At 36.7% G+C, this 17433-nt stretch overlaps 1 protein-coding gene across 4 annotated transcripts in view; it reads left to right on the top strand.

The window, feature by feature from the left end:
• Positions 1 to 17433, top strand: part of LOC117322905 (ras guanyl-releasing protein 3-like) — a 101654-nt gene that overhangs the window by 62548 nt on the left and 21673 nt on the right. For all 4 annotated transcript variants that reach the window (XM_033877852.1, XM_033877853.1, XM_033877854.1 and 1 more), the window contains exons 4-13: positions 991 to 1104; positions 4361 to 4492; positions 7490 to 7640; positions 12160 to 12333; positions 13769 to 13885; positions 14100 to 14197; positions 15002 to 15182; positions 15794 to 15874; positions 16492 to 16593; positions 16978 to 17093. In XM_033877852.1, the coding sequence (XP_033733743.1) occupies positions 991 to 1104; positions 4361 to 4492; positions 7490 to 7640; positions 12160 to 12333; positions 13769 to 13885; positions 14100 to 14197; positions 15002 to 15182; positions 15794 to 15874; positions 16492 to 16593; positions 16978 to 17093 (1266 nt within the window). The remainder of the gene's footprint in view (positions 1 to 990; positions 1105 to 4360; positions 4493 to 7489; positions 7641 to 12159; positions 12334 to 13768; positions 13886 to 14099; positions 14198 to 15001; positions 15183 to 15793; positions 15875 to 16491; positions 16594 to 16977; positions 17094 to 17433) is intronic.

Raw genomic sequence — 17433 nt, forward strand, 5'->3', positions numbered from 1 at the left:
TGGTGTCACTGGGAGGGAAGGTATAGGAGGGATTGTGGTGTCACTGGGAGGGAATGTATAGGAGGGAATGTGGTGTTACTGGGAGGGAAGGTATAGGAGGGAATGTGGTGTCACTGGGAGGGAAGGTATAGGAGGGAATGTGGTGTCACTGGGAGGGAAGGTATAGGAGGGAATGTGGTGTCACTGGGAGGGAAGGTATAGGAGGGATGTGGTGTCACTGGGAGGGAAGGTATAGGGGGAGTGATGTCACTGGGAGGGAAGGTTTAGGAGGGAATGTGGTGTCACTGGGAGGGAAGGTATAGGGGGGAATGTGGTGTCACTGGGAGGGAATGTATATGGATTGATTTGGTTTATTTTGTTTGATGTCCTTTTAACAGCCAGGGTCATTTTACATAAAATGGCATATTTTGAGTGATTAGGAAATGACAGGAGAACTTTAAAGCCAGTTACTTGTGTCTGCCCATAACACTGACTTACAGAACAATAACCTTAGGTAAAGATGTTAACCTGGACAAACAGGTCTGGAAAATGAATTTATAAGCCATGCAGAAATTAACACAAATATCCACACTCACGAAAAAAGCTAAATTTGATGATACTCAGGGCTAACAGAAATCAAATAAACCACATGAAGTCTTTATGTCCAAAGGAAACACCTGAAATCTTAGACACAATCTTATTATGGCTGTCATTCTCTTGGTTGAGTATACGGAGCGATAACTTTTCTACTATATATACTGAAATATGCCCTACAGTGTAGGTTGAAGTATGTCTTGTAGAAAACCCTGGCTACATATTTTGTTGGCCAATAGGATCTATGAAGAAAATCCTGTTAATTTTGATACACATTTGTTGGGGTCTTGAGTCTATATATGGTGATCCGATGTGACTAATTGTCTCATATTGTTACAAAAACTATGTCAGTCAATGAGGGCTTTATTAGAGTGGTGTAGTTTTTCCCTAACGGATATCCTTGACACCCTGCCTCAGTTATCAGAGCTGTAACGAGACTGTGGCCTGTACTAAGCCAGGTTGTAATCACCGCCCTTCCAGTATAGATTGTCAAATCCAAATTTACAAGGCCAAAATTTGCTATGCAGTCAGGTAAGTGTCCTTTTATTATTTTTCTTATTTAAAACAAAACTTGTATTTTGTTTTCTTTATATATGAGTTTTTTTTTTTTTTTCTGCGATCTCTGTGTGAGGGGAAATTTCATGGCAGAATCTATATTATAGAAACATGAACTTTATTACATGTATATAAATAAAGGGATTTTTGAAAATTTGAAAGTATCTGGTGCAGGATGTGCTATACATCTGTTCCCCTGTAGATTAAGAGATGATAGCTCGCATCCTGTTAACATGTATATATACGGAAAACACGCAAAAATGAACAAAATCCTGTTTCTTCACACATCTTCAATCTGAAACAGTATATAATAAAGTAATTTTTATTTGATATTTCTTGCCTGAAATTTTGTAACCACACAGCGGCCTGGTCAGTAACAGGCTCTAATTTATAATTCATATATAACAGTATTTGTGACACTAATTATGACTTTGTTGTTTACTTTATGGACATGTTAACATAAATGACGTCCTTGTCAAACTTTCTTAATTATTATGCCCCCTCCCTGAAATGGAGGGGGGGGGGGGGGGGCAGCATATAGTGTTATCCATGTCCGTCGCGTCGCGTCACAATGCAATGTTAAACTAGCTTATCTCAGGATGCAATCCTGCAATCCTCACCAAACTGTGAGGGGTGTCAAGTGGCAGCGGGAGCATTTATGTCTTACAGACTTTTTCTAATTTAAAAAAAAAATTGCCAGTGTGACGGATGATTTACATATAGGTCAGGTAATGTGGACTTTAAGAATAGTTAACCCAAGTTATCAGAGAATGGTTTTTATAGCTGTCTTTTGTATTGTTTATCACCATCGGTAAACAAAATCGGAACTTTTCATTTAAAAGCCAATGACACAGGTTTATCATTGAAGGCATGCAGAGACTACACTTACTCGTCATTTACAAGTTAAGTGACCTACATCGATCTAGACATTACCCAGTTAACACGTCACACTGGTCATTTGTTCTTGACCATTAGAAACACTACAATGTATGGAGCTTTCACCATCTGTTGCCACTTCCCCGGTGAACCCATTTTATTAAGGTTCAGCCATACAAATCCGGTTATAGAGATTCTACTGTGACGTCAAGTCACCAACGTATCCACAGCAGGTTTTTACAGAAATAGAACAATTCATATGAATGCCTCGTTAAAATGTGAGATTTATGAAAATTTTACCTGAATAAATGGGATTGCGTTACATTGACGCAGGAGCCTTTATAGATTTTACACTTTGGTGACATAGCAGAAGATAATATCATTATTGAAATTAATTACACAGCTTGCATGTGTGGCACTATTTATAGGTGACAAGTGACGTGGTTGTCTTGTCGACTAGTTCACTCAATTTGAGTCTAGACATTTGATTCATGGACACCAGTTTCTATATAGACAATGTAGATAGACTTTGTTGCAGTAAACACTTAAACAAACTGCTCCTCCTGGATTTGATTGTTAGTGAAATTGGCAGTAATTTCATGTCAGCACAAGTAGGACAGAATGTCGGTATAACACTGTCATACGAGTTTAGATGATTTAGTTTATCAGGTTCATGTGTGACTGTCATACGAGTTCAAATGACTTAGTTTATCAGGTTCATGTGTGACTGTCATACGATTTCAGATGATTTAGTTTATTTTGTTCACGCATGACTGTCATACAAGTTCAGATGAATAAGTTTATCAGATTCACGTGTGACTGTCATACGAGTTCAAATGACTTAGTTTATCAGGTTCAGGTGTGACTCGTATGAGTTCAAATGATTTAGTTTATCTTATTCATGCTTGACTGTTATACGAGTTCAAATGATTTAGCTTATCAGGTTCATGCTTGACTGTCATATGAGTTAAAATAATTTAGTTTATCAGATTCAGACGTGACTGTCATACAAGTTCAGATGATTTAGTTTATCAGGTTCATGCGTGACTGTCATACAAGTTAAAATAATTTAGTTTATCAGGTTCAGACGTGACTGTTCTATGAGTTCAGATGATTTAGTTTATCAGGTTCATGCGTGACTGTCATACAAGTTCAAATGATTTAGTTTATCAGGTTCAGGTGTGACTCGTATGAGTTCAAATGATTTAGTTTATCTTATTCATACTTGACTGTTATACGAGTTCAAATGATTTAGTTAATCAGGTTCATGCTTGACTGTCATATGAGTTAAAATGATTTAGTTTATCTTGTTCATGCTTGACTGGCTTACGAGTTCAAATGATTTAGTTTATCAGGTTCACGCATTATTTGGATGTTTCTATATATAGAAGCATTTAGTGCTCCTAGGTCCGTGTTAGGTGTATGGAATAGTAACAATCTTCTCTGCTCCATATCCTATGTAGTTTCCTTTTAAATAGAAAGTGTCCAGTAGTTTGATTAATTGTTATATCTGAGTGTATAGTCAGCTACCTTATAAGTACTATGTATGGAAGTGTGTTGTGTATAGATCTATGACTTTAGCTTCCTGTTGTTAGGGTAGGAGAGTATATATAGATCCTTTACTGGAGAATGAATCTGTAGGTGATTAAAACAAATTTAGTGATACACAACTTTGGATTTTGTGTAAGATAGATATATATAGATGTAGACTATATACACACCATCCTTATAATCAATAGAGCTACATAAGTTTCTATGGTCACTGCCGAGCCAAGGAAAACAGGGCAAGGAAACCTGGATCAAGGAAAACCAGACCAAGGAAACTCAGGCCAAACCAGAACAAGGAAATCTGGGCCAAGGAAAACCAGTCCAAGGAAACCTGGGCCAAGGAAACTCTGACCAAACCTGGCCAAGGGAAACCAGGCCAAAGAAACCTGGGCCAAACTAGGCCAAGGAAAACCAGTCCAAGGAAACCTGGGCCAAGGAAACTCTCACCAAACCTGGCCAAGGGAAACCAGGCCAAGGGAAACCAGGCCAAGGAAACCCTGGTCAAGGAAACCTGGGCCAAGGAAACCTTGCTTAGGAAACCTGGGCCAAGGAAACCATCCAAATGAATTCAATTTGGTTAAATGCCATTGGAAATAATACAAACTTGGTTAGAATTATCAGTATGGATAGCACTTTAATGCTATGCACATGTTGACCCTGACTGACTCCTAGGGGCTGATGGGCAGGGAAAAATGGGTCAAATTGTCAAAAATATTTCAGAATTTGTATGACTGTTTTATATTATAATATCCTGTTATATCCTATTGTGTCCTTGAGATAACCTTTGTTCGACCTTCATGTTCTGCAGATTCTGGATCAGTAACTTTCCTGTACATTTTGACCTCGACCTTAGACTATCCACGGTTGTGAAAAGGTTTGCCAATCTTGTCCAGTCGGAGGGAAATCTCACCTTTAAGCAGCTGATTGACTTGTCCAAAGTGTAAGTATATAAAAGACTATCCTAAGCTTGACCTGTGTGTGAAGTGTGACATTGACCTTTGACCTGTTTGTGAAGTGTGACATTGACCTGTGTATGTGAAGTGTGACATTGACCCGTATGTGAAGTGTGACATCGACCTTTGACCTGTATCTGAAGTATGACATTGACCTGTATGTGAAGTGTGACATTGACATGTATGTGAAGTGTGACATTGACCTGTATCTGAAGTGTGACATTGACCTGTATGTGAAGTGTGACATCGACCTTTGACCTGTATCTGAAGTATGACATTGACCTGTATGTGAAGTGTGACATTGACCTGTATGTGAAGTGTGACATTGACCTGTATGTGAAGTGTGACATTGACCGGTATGTGAAGTGTGACATTGACCTGTGTATGTGAAGTGTGACATTGACCTGTATGTGAAGTGTGACATTGACCTGTATCTGAAGTGTGACATTGACCTGTGTATGTGAAGTGTGACATTGACCTGTATGTGAAGTGTGACATTGACCTGTATGTGAAGTGTGACATTGACCGGTATGTGAAGTGTGACATTGACCTGTATGTGAAGTGTGACATTGACCGGTATGTGAAGTGTGACATTGACCTGTATCTGAAGTGTGACATTGACCTGTATGTGAAGTGTGACATTGACCTGTATGTGAAGTGTGACATTGACCTGTATGTGAAGTGTGACATTGACCTGTATGTGAAGTGTGACATTGACCAGTATGTGAAGTGTGACATTGACCTGTGTATGTGAAGTATGACATTGACATGTATGTGAAGTGTGACATTGACCTGTATGTGAAGTGTGACATTGACATGTATGTGAAGTGTGACATTCGACCTGTATCTGAAGTGTGACATTGACCTGTATGTGAAGTGTGACATTGACCTGTATGTGAAGTGTGACATTGACATGTATGTGAAGTGTGACATTGACCGGTATGTGAAGTGTGACATTGACCTGTATGTGAGTGTGACATTGACCTGTATGTGACAGTGTGACATTGACCTGTATGTGAAGTGTGACATTGACCTGTATGTGAAGTGTGACATTGACCTGTATGTGATGTGTGACATTGACCTTTGACCTGTATGTGAAGTGTGACATTGACCTGTATGTGAAGTGTGACATTGACCTGTATGTGAAGTGTGACATTGACCTGTATGTGAAGTGTGACATTGACCTGTATGTGAAGTGTGACATTGACCTGTGTATGTGAAGTGTGACATTGACCTGTATGTGAAGTGTGACATTGACCTGTATGTGAAGTGTGACATTGACCTGTATGTGAAGTATGACATTGACCTGTATCTGAAGTGTGACATTGACCGGTATGTGAAGTGTGACATTGACCTGTATGTGAAGTATGACATTGACATGTACGTGAAGTGTGACATTGACATGTATGTGAAGTATGACATTGACCTGTGTATGTGAAGTATGACATTGACATGTATGTGAAGTGTGACATTGACATGTATGTGAAGTATGACATTGACATGTACGTGAAGTGTGACATTGACCTGTATGTGAAGTGTGACATTGACCGGTATGTGAAGTGTGACATTGACCTGTATGTGAAGTGTGACATTGACATGTACGTGAAGTATGACATTGACCTGTATGTGAAGTGTGACATTGACCTGTATGTGAAGTGTGACATTGACCTGTATGTGAAGTGTGACATTGACCGGTATGTAAAGTGTGACATTGACCGGTATGTGAAGTGTGACATTGATCTGTATGTGAAGTGTGACATTGACCTGTATGTGAAGTGTGACATTGACCGGTATGTGAAGTGTGACATTGACCGGTATGTGAAGTGTGACATTGACCTGTATCTGAAGTGTGACATTGACCTGTATGTGAAGTTGGAACCAATTTACCATACGATGATGTGCTATATATACTAGAGAAATCCTTCCAATTTCAACAAGAGGCAGACCTTATATGAATATGCTTTGTTTTTTCAATTAATGAAACAAAAGTTTTCCATTGAATTCATATTAACTGTACAGAATGGTGTAGTAAATGGTTCGTTGTAAATGCTGATGTGGTAATGTGCTTTGGACTGACTTATTTACAATAGATGATACCTAATTAACATTCATATGGAAAAAAATGTGTTTAATTTTTATGTCCCTCCCATGAAATGTGGGGTATATTGTCCATCCTGTCCCATTGCGTCCCGTTGTGTCCCATCCCGTCCCAATGCAATGTAACTAGCTATATAATCTAAGGAACTGCTGAGGTTTCGGGGTGTCAAGTGGCAGCGGGGGCATTTATGTCTTACAGACATTTTATAGTCTAGCACTATATTAGGCAGAAATACTTTGCTAAAATGTGAGTTTTCGTTATGTTATTTACGTATCTGAACTGTATGTAATCAAATGCTGACTCCACATTGACTGTCACATGACAAGCATTACTACAACACACACAAAAATTGTTACAGATGTTTATGAGAGCAGGGTAACACATGTTTTGATCAGAAGTTCGACAAATCATGACAAATGGTGTAATAATATTTTTAACATTCATCAGTTCATCTGAATGGTACATTGTAATATGTGGGTAACTTCAGTTTGAAAGTGAAAGTAGAAAGAGAAAGTAGAAATTTGACTTAAATGGTAATTATTGGTTACTGTACCTGATGAATCCATCCAGTGAACACTTCCCTGTAATAATTGTTTGTACACTCTCACAGAGAAACAGTAATGACCTTTTAATTAGGCTGGTTTTTATCGTCAAAGCTGGTGAATTTCAAGCACAAAAATAATCAATAAAAAGGTCTTACCAATTTTTTCTGTGTATACATTACATTCGATAAGACCTTTCTCATGCATTTTGAGTTGATTTTTAGGATGCATTGGTGTGTAGATTACATGACTATTTATAGCAACTTTGTGAAAACTGTATGAAATAGGAGTATAGACAATTATCCCTTGTAGAATTGACTGAAGTACTTGTATGTATTTGACAGACCTTCGTATGATTGGATGAGGAACATGTCTGTTCGTAATCCATCGATGCGGCACAACCGGAAGGTGTCTCTGGTATTTAACCACCTTGAACCCATAGAACTGGCTGAACACCTCACATACCTGGAGTACAAGGCCTTTCGCCGGATAAACGTAAGTTTTAGTTTTGTTAATCTTACGTACTCTATAGAAGGGGTTAAATCTGATCAATCATTTTGCAACCTCAACATCCTTGTATTAGACCAATGTTACTATGTAAGCTTTAGTACTACAAATCAAGCCCTCAACATCCTCGTATTGGACCAATGTTACTATGTAAGCTTTAGTACTACAAATCAAGCCCTCAACATCCTCGTATTGGACCAATGTTACTATGTAAACTTTAGTACTACAGATCGAGCCCTCAACATCCTTGTATTGGACCAATGTTACTATGTAAGCTTTAGTACTACAGATCGAGCCCTCAACATCCTTGTATTGGACCAATGTTACTATGTAAGCTTTAGTACTACAGATCGACCCCTCAACATCCTCGTATTTGACCAATGTTACTATGTAAACTTTAGTACTACAGATCGAGCCCTCAACATCCTTGTATTGGACCAATGTTACTATGTAAGCTTTAGTACTACAGATCGAGCCCTCAACATCCTTGTATTGGACCAATGTTACTATGTAAGCTTTAGTACTACAGATCGACCCCTCAACATCCTTGTATTGGACCAATGTTACTATGTAAGCTTTAGTACTACAGATCGAGCCCTCAACATCCTTGTATTGGACCAATGTTACTATGTAAGCTTTAGTACAACAGATCGAGCCCTCAACATCCTTGTATTGGACCAATGTTACTATGTAAGCTTTAGTACTACAGATCGAGCCCTCAACATCCTTGTATTGGACCAATGTTACTATGTAAGCTTTAGTACTACAGATCGAGCCCTCAACATCCTTGTATTGGACCAATGTTACTATGTAAGCTTTAGTACTACAGATCGACCCCTCAACATCCTTGTATTGGACCAATGTTACTATGTAAGCTTTAGTACTACAGATCGAGCCCTCAACATCCTTGTATTGGACCAATGTTACTATGTAAGCTTTAGTACAACAGATCGAGCCCTCAACATCCTTGTATTGGACCAATGTTACTATGTAAGCTTTAGTACTACAGATCGAGCCCTCAACATCCTCGTATTGGACCAATGTTACTATGTAAGCTTTAGTACTACAGATCGACCCCTCAACATCCTCGTATTTGACCAATGTTACTATGTAAGCTTTAGTACTACAAATCGAGCCCTCAACATCCTCGTATTGGACCAATGTTACTATGTAAGCTTTAGTACTACAGATCGAGCCCTCAACATCCTTGTATTTGACCAATGTTACTATGTAAGCTTTAGTACTACATATCAAGCCCTCAACATCCTAGTTTGGACCAATGTTACTATGTAAGCTTTAGTACTACAGATCGAGCCCTCAACATCCGTGTATTGGACCAATGTTACTATGTAAGCTTTAGTACTACAGATCGAGCCCTCAACATCCTTGTATTGGACCAATATTACTATGTAAGCTTTAGTACTACATATCAAGCCCTCAACATCCTAGTTTTTCCTGTATTTATCCTCAAACAAGCCACCTTCCCCTTGTGTAAAAGTTAAGTATCAAAGTTTTGGGAAGACTTATTTGTGAACGGGTTTTAGAATGATATTTTGAAATTGATGATTCTAAAAAGGGATATAATTGGTATATTAGTTTTTGTCATACACATTAAAAGCTCATTTTCCTAGTGTTGGACCAACATTACTATGTTAGTTTGAGCAGTATAGATTAACCTCCTGAACAGCTCTTGTACTGGCAATAGTTTGACAAGCAACTTAACAAAGACGTGCAAACATTTTTTTAAATGCTGTCCTACTGACGTCAGACTTTGTTGATAATTGTGTTGTCTTTACAGCTGGTGACATCGGTCTCTACTGCCAACATGTCTGTCCGATTTTTGGTGCATGTGAAAAAATAATGATTCTTATTAGTGCTTTGTACGTCATTAAAGTCAGGCTGAATAACTTGTATGTGGAAATTGATTGTATAGGTGGTGTTAATGTGCTGAGGTATTGTGTAAACAATTGTTTGTCTTCCATGTTTATAATGATTATAACCTCATCTCCTGTCACCTTTAACCATTAAATGATCAATATCAGACAGAGATTTTACAAAATAATGTCTCATTTGTCCTTCAGTATCAGGGTCACACTCGTGTAGTTGTTAAAACAAATAAACTGTTGTCATGAATCATGGATGTTGTGTCAGTACCATACAACAATTATACAGGTATACTACAGGTATGATACAGGTATGTTACAGGTATGATATAGGTATGGTACAGGTATACTACAGGTATGATACAGGTATGATACAGGTATACTACAGGTATGATACAGGTATGATACAGGTATACTACAGGTATGATACAGGTATGATACAGGTATATTACAGGTATGATACAGGTATGATACAGGTATACTACAGGTATGATACAGGTATGATACAGGTATGTTACAGGTATACTACAGGTATGATACAGGTATACTACAGGTATGATACAGGTATACTACAGGTATGATACAGGTATACTACAGGTATGATACAGGTATGATACAGGTATGATACAGGTATATTACAGGTATACTACAGGTATGATACAGGTATGATACAGGTATGATACAGGTATGATGTAGGTATATTACAGGTATGATACAGGTATGATAAAGGTATGATACGGGTATGATACAGGTATATTACAGGTATGATACAGGTATGATACAGGTATTAGTTTATTAGTTTAGTTTAAATTCAACTATATGATAAACAATGCTGGTCACAACACAATGATAAACAATGACACAACACAATGATAAACAATGACACAACACAATGATAAACAATGACACAACACAATGATAACAATGCTGGTCACAACACAATGATAAACAATGATACAACACAATGATAAACAATGACACAACACAATGATAAACAATGACACAACACAATGATAAACAATGACACAACACAATGATAAACAATGACACAACACAATGATAAACAATGACACAACACAATGATAAACTGCTGGATACAACACAATGATAAACAATGACACAACACAATGATAAACAATGACACAACACAATGATAAACAATAACACAACACAATGTTAAACAATGACACAACACAATGTTAAACAATGACACAACACAATGATAAACAATGACACAACACAATGATAAACAATGGCACAACACAATGATAAACAATGACACAACACAATGATAAACAATAACACAACACAATGTTAAACAATGACACAACACAATGATAAACAATGACACAACACAATGATAAACAATGATGGACACAACACAATGATAAACAATGATACAACACAATGATAAACAATGACACAATAACACAATGATAAACAATGACACAACACAATGATAAACAATGATGGACACAACACAATGATAAACAATGATACAACACAATGATAAACAATGACACAATAACACAATGATAAACAATGACACAACACAATGATAAACAATGACACAACACAATGATAAACAATGATACAACACAATGATAAACAATGATGGACACAACACAATGATAAACAATGATACAACACAATGATAAACAATGACACAATAACACAATGATAAACAATGACACAACACAATGATAAACAATGACACAACACAATGATAAACAATGATACAACACAATGATAAACAATGCTGGACACAACACAATGATAAACAATGATACAACACAATGATAAACAATGCTGGTCACAACACAATGATAAACAATGCTGGTCACAACACAATGATAAACAATGATGGACACAACACAATGATAAACAATGACACAACACAATGATAAACAATAACACAACACAATGTTAAACAATGACACAACACAATGATAAACAATGATACAACACAATGATAAACAATGATACAACACAATTATAAACAATGACACAATACAATGATAAACAATGCTGGATACATCACAATGATAAACAATGCACATATCTGATTAAGGCTAAAACAAAAAAAGAGTACCACACATCCTGCTACGTGCTATGCCACCTCCTACATACGTAGCACTACATCCACTTGTGCGACAAACACAAATGTGTCACATGACACAAATTATTTTTAGTTGTATCACGGTGATATTTGAATCACAGCTGTCAGAAAAAATTGCTATAAGATTTATACTATGGCTGTTTTCATGAAAGTCTACTGATGTTCTTGTTAAGTGTGAATGGGGACATATTGTAAACATCCAGGGTAGAATACTTTAACTCTGGAAATATGTATTTTTACTATGGTCCAGTTAACAACTTTTTTTTTTTAATTGCAATGTCCAGGTAAAAGATCACAAAAATGCTGATTTGTTTGATCCATTTAAAAGATCACAAAAATGCTGATTTGTTTGATCCACTTAAAAGATCACAAAAATGCTGATTTCTTTTGTCCAGGTAAAATATTACAGGATTTTACTCCATCCCTTCCAGGTATACATCATCAGTATATTTCTTGTTGTAAGTATATGGAGAGATTTGTAAAAGTATTTATGTTTGTTTTCTAGTTTACGGACTTTAAGAACTATGCAGTGACGGCCTCTCTGAAGGACAATCCCAAATTAGAACGATCCATCGCCCTGTTTAATGGACTGTCCCAGTGGATCCAATGTATGGTCCTGAGTAAGACTACACCTCAACAGCGAGCAGATGTCATCGTGAAGTTTGTGAATGTCGCTAAGGTACATCAAGTGTGTGAATGTCGCTAAGGTACATCAAGTGTGTGAATGTCGCTAAGGTACATCAAGTGTGTGAATGTCGCTAAGGTACATCAAGTGTGTGAATGTCGCTAAGGTACATCAAGTGTGAATGTCGCTAAGGTACATCAAGTGTGTGAATGTCGCTAAGGTACATCAAGTGTGTGAATGTCGCTAAGGTACATCAAGTGTGTGAATGCCGCTAAGGTACATCAAGTGTGTGAATGTCGCTAAGGTACATCAAGTGTGTGAATGTCACTAAGGTACATCAAGTGTGTCAATGTCGCTAAGGTCCATCAAGTGTGTCAATGTCGCTAAGGTACATCAAGTGTGTCAATGTCGCTAAGGTACATCATGTGTGTCAATGTCGCTAAGGTACATCATGTGTGTCAATGTCGCTAAGGTACATCATGTGTGTCAATGTCGCTAAGGTACATCAAGTGTGTCAATGTCGCTAAGGTACATCAAGTGTGTCAATGCACTAAGGTACATCAAGTGTGTGAATGTCGCTAAGGTACATCAAGTATGTGAATGTCGCTAAGGTACATCAAGTGTGTCAATGTCGCTAAGGTACATTAAGTGTGTCAATGTCCCTAAGGTACATCAAGTGTGTCAGTGTTGCTAAAGAACATCAAGTGTATGAATGTCGCTAAGGTACATCAAGTGTGTCAGTGTCGCAATGGTACATCACGTTTGTCGGTGTTGCTAAGGTTCATCAAGTGTGTCAGTGTTGCTAAGGTACATCAAGTATGTCAATGTTGCTAAGGTACATCAAGCGTGTCAGTGTCGCTAAGGTACATCAATCGTGTCAATGCCGCTAAGGTACATCAAGTGTGTCAATGCCGGTAAAGTACATCAAGTGTGTCAATGCCGCTAAGGTACATCCAAATCCATGTTGAGAAATGATCAGTCTTTCATAGGACCAATAAAGATCATTCAATGTTGAATGCCAAGATCCCTCTGGGATTTAAACAGTTGGTCTAGATCTGTGGCTTTAGGGGTTGGGGAAATTTTGCTTATTCTTCTTAATCCCTCTCTATGAATAACAGAATTTTTGGCCTGAAGTATCCTGGCTATGGAGTGAAAAGGAACCAATTTGGTATAAATAGTGATCCTGATGACCCTGGGGTCTGAGGAACAGGGCCCAATAAATGAAGTCAAAATTATTAATTGCTTTTTGACTTAATTTGATTTGAACTGTCTTTGGAACCAGACAGCTAATGTTTCATGGAATCTAGTGTTGACTGCAATGCATTGTATTGAGTGACAGATCCCAAACTTGGAAAAATAAAACTTGAATGAAAATGTTTTGCAATAATCACTGAAATATTTAGATGATCCTTACGGACCCTCTAGACCTCTTGCTTTTTAAAATGAAATTGTCCGTTTAATTTGGTTTTATGCTTCATTATCATTACAGAAACTGAGATTTTTACAAAACTTCAACACATTGATGTCTGTCGTCGGCGGCCTGACACACAGTGCTCTTGCGAGACTGGCAAAGACCAATGCCTGTATTCCTAGTGAGACTCAAAAGGTTGGCACTACATGACATGTTGCTACAAACCAATACTCAGTGGATTAAACAATTTGGAAGAGTAACTGACAGAATTAAACAATAATTTATTTCCTTGTCAGAAGTGGTAATATTTGATTCAAATTAAGTGTTTTTTATCAATAATACATCCATGTAGATTATTTCTGTCAATCAGAAAATTAACCAATGAAAATCTATTTTATTTTATTTTCAGACTTTGATGGAATTCACAGAACTTTTATCATCTAATAACAACTTCAGTAATTACCGGAAAGTGTTTAACCAGTGTTGTGCATTTAAGATTCCAATTTTGTAAGTATAAATGTTCTTTAAAAATCAGGAGTTGTTTCCATTTCTTACAAACATAGTATTTGTATCGTTTAGCCTTTAAACAAAACTATAGTGATGGTGGATTTTTCTGTCGATCTGATGTGTCACAGTTGGGAATCATCTGATTGATCCTTACCAACTTGACTGCAAATTGTTTTAGTGTCTGAAGAGGAACTCAGATCATTGAATCTCATAGGGTTTATTAATGAAATATTGTATATATAAACCAATGGTGTTGCCCTATAGGGGAAATAGAGGTAAATCCTTTAAATTGCTTCTAGTCCTGAACGACTGAATGGATTTTGATAAAATCCTATGTTGTATAAATGGAGGGTGTGGTTCCCCTGGGGTAGTACCAATATGGGAAATTGAGGTAAAAACTGAAGTTACTTTTCATCCTGATGGACTGAATGGATTTTGATGAAATTTTGTCTGGATCATTATTGGGCAAAAAGATCCTGGGATAGGGACAAATAGAGAAAATATAGCATATTCTTTAAAATCCTTCTTCTTTAAGATTGACATGATTTGTTCCAGATTTGGTTTGAGCAATTGATAAGAGTTCTCAGAAAGTAGGGAAATATTTGTAATATTTAACCAGGATTTCTGAAATATCCAGGTGGATGATGCAGGCCCTCTTGGCCTCTTGGTTACTAAAAATTATAGTAATTATAGTGGTGCAGAAGCCGAACAATAAAGCTGATGTTTAAATGTATTATACATTCAGTTGATTAAAATTAGAATAGAAATAAGGTTGACCTTGACCTGTAACCTTTGACCTTGCAGGGGAGTTCACTTGAAGGACCTTATCCTGTTGCACACAGCATTACCAGATAAAGTGGAGGGAAGTTTGGTGAATTTCAGAAAAATGGCACAGCTTTCTCAAACCCTAAAGGAGCTGACCAAGCTACAGAACCATGACAACATTCCTGTGTGTGCCAACATGGACCTCGTTAATACACTTAGGGTCAGTAGATTTCTTACAGGTCAACTTTCTGTTTGTAAAACACTGAAAGAGGAGTTTTACAAAATGAATATTGGGGTTTGGCTGATTTGTATAGTAAGTAGATGTGTGAGAATCGATGGCCACCATTTTGATTACAATCTAGCTGTGCTCTCTCCATCAGAAGTGATCCCAGTACAGAGTTTTGCCATGTCGTATGTACTAGACCAGTTTATTTATCTGGTCGGGACTTGCTTTCTTTTCCATCTGGTAAATTACTGCAAATCTTTGAATGAATTCCTATTCTGCATATGTTTCAAATATTCAGAATTTCTACTGGGGGGTTTTGTGACACTTTTAGGTCATAAAAAATTACTTTTATAGACTTGTTTGACAAAATAGTAGCTTGAATACTTTAACTGATCTTTCTGTTGGACTCATTCTAAATTTGAAATTATGGATGATGTCAAAAATTGGGGTGAAAAATTGTGTTTGCCTCCTAGCTACAGAAGGGTTTAACATTAATTAACGTTTCCAGTGTATATTTTTTTCCCTTTCTAAATTTTTAGTTATTACCCATTTATTCATCAAATAATGTCAATATGTACTGATGTGTTCTGTTGCTATGGTTACAGCTATCTTTAGATCTTCACTACACGGAGGATGAGATCTATGAACTCTCACTGGCCAGAGAACCACGTAACTCCCTGTCATCAGTAAGTTTTCCTCTCTTATCCCGCTCTTATTACAGCAAAAAAATTCTGGGTTTTTTTGTTGTTTTTTTTTTGAAGCTGTCCTTAAATAACCATAGCTGTTGATAGGATGTTAAATAATACTTCTTTGAGACAGCTGATTATAGTGGTAGGGAGGATAAATTTGTATATATTGATGTTGAAAGCCTAGACTTTAAAAAGAAGCACACATTCTATGTAAGCCTTTAGATTTTACATTAGAACTCTTACTAGTAAGCGTGTTTATTTGTAAGAAACTCTTGAAATTTGAAATAGAGGTAACACTCTATTGAATAAGTCTGATTAGAGGTTATGTTGACTTAGCTACAAAATAAAGAGTATTGTGTGAATCAGCTGACACATTTGGACAAATAGTTTGTAAAACTCCTAGCTACAATATATAATCTGTCGAGATTAATGTTGCCTTATCTAAGGGAAATAACTCCTGTATTCATCATCAAACAAGTAATTCAAAGTTGTATTATCCTGTGGATGCAGTATTCCTATAAACCAACCAGAAATAGAAGGTCATCACAAATAATACACTGATTAAATCTGTTAAAACGAGATCTTGGTTAATTTTCTGGTGTTTTTCTTTGCAGCCTTCTACTCCTACCAAACCAGTGGTATTTGCCGACTGGCTAGCTGGAGTTAGCCCCCCTGTCCCCAACACAATCAATAAACATGTACATGATATGGTTGAAGTAAGTATGCCTCGGAAAGAATGTAAAAAGATAAATTTCTAAATTGAAATCAAGTAAATCCTTCAAATTTGAATATCAATCCAATAAAAAATAATTATTCAAGTTTTAGATTTTAAGAACTTATAATTTGTTCAGAGTTATAAGTAAGTTGTTAATGGGGATAATTTCATAAAGTCTGTGCTTAGTTGGTTATTTGTCTGATGCAGAAATCAATAAATAAGCTGTTGTTTATACTGTTGTACAGATTTGATTTCTTTGTTTATTGAAATGTTAAAAATTGATAACTTTTAGTTTTATAATTTTTTTGTGTCTTCAGATTTATACATAATAGATTTTAATCTAGCATTCTGTTGCTTAACAAGTTTTAATTTGATTTAATTTTAGGCAGTGTTTAAAAACTACGACCATGACAAAGACGGGTTTATCTCCCACGAGGAATTCGAGTCCATAGCGGGCAACTTTCCATTTATAGATTCTTTTTGTGTGTTAGATGCTGACAAGTAAGTAAACATACCAGTATCTACACTAACAGTGTTGTTTACACTAACAGTGTTGTTTACACTAACAGTGTTGTTTACACTTACAGTGTTGTTATATACACAGCAGTCCAGACCCAGATACCACTTTATAACAGTGAATATTTGGCTGTCAGTGTTTTTCAGAGTAGTAAACATTGCTCTAGTGATACCTCCCTCCCATTGCTTGCAGATAAAGAAAAGGCGTAATATTGTCGCTACCCAACAAAATGATATGTTCATATTTTAACAATTTTACAATTGACTTCAGTCATTTAGAAAATGCTTTGTTACATCAAGTTTGATTTATTGGTGAAACTCTCTG

The sequence above is a fragment of the Pecten maximus genome, chromosome 3 (assembly GCF_902652985.1).
Source record: "Pecten maximus chromosome 3, xPecMax1.1, whole genome shotgun sequence".
Classification (NCBI taxonomy): domain Eukaryota; kingdom Metazoa; phylum Mollusca; class Bivalvia; order Pectinida; family Pectinidae; genus Pecten; species Pecten maximus.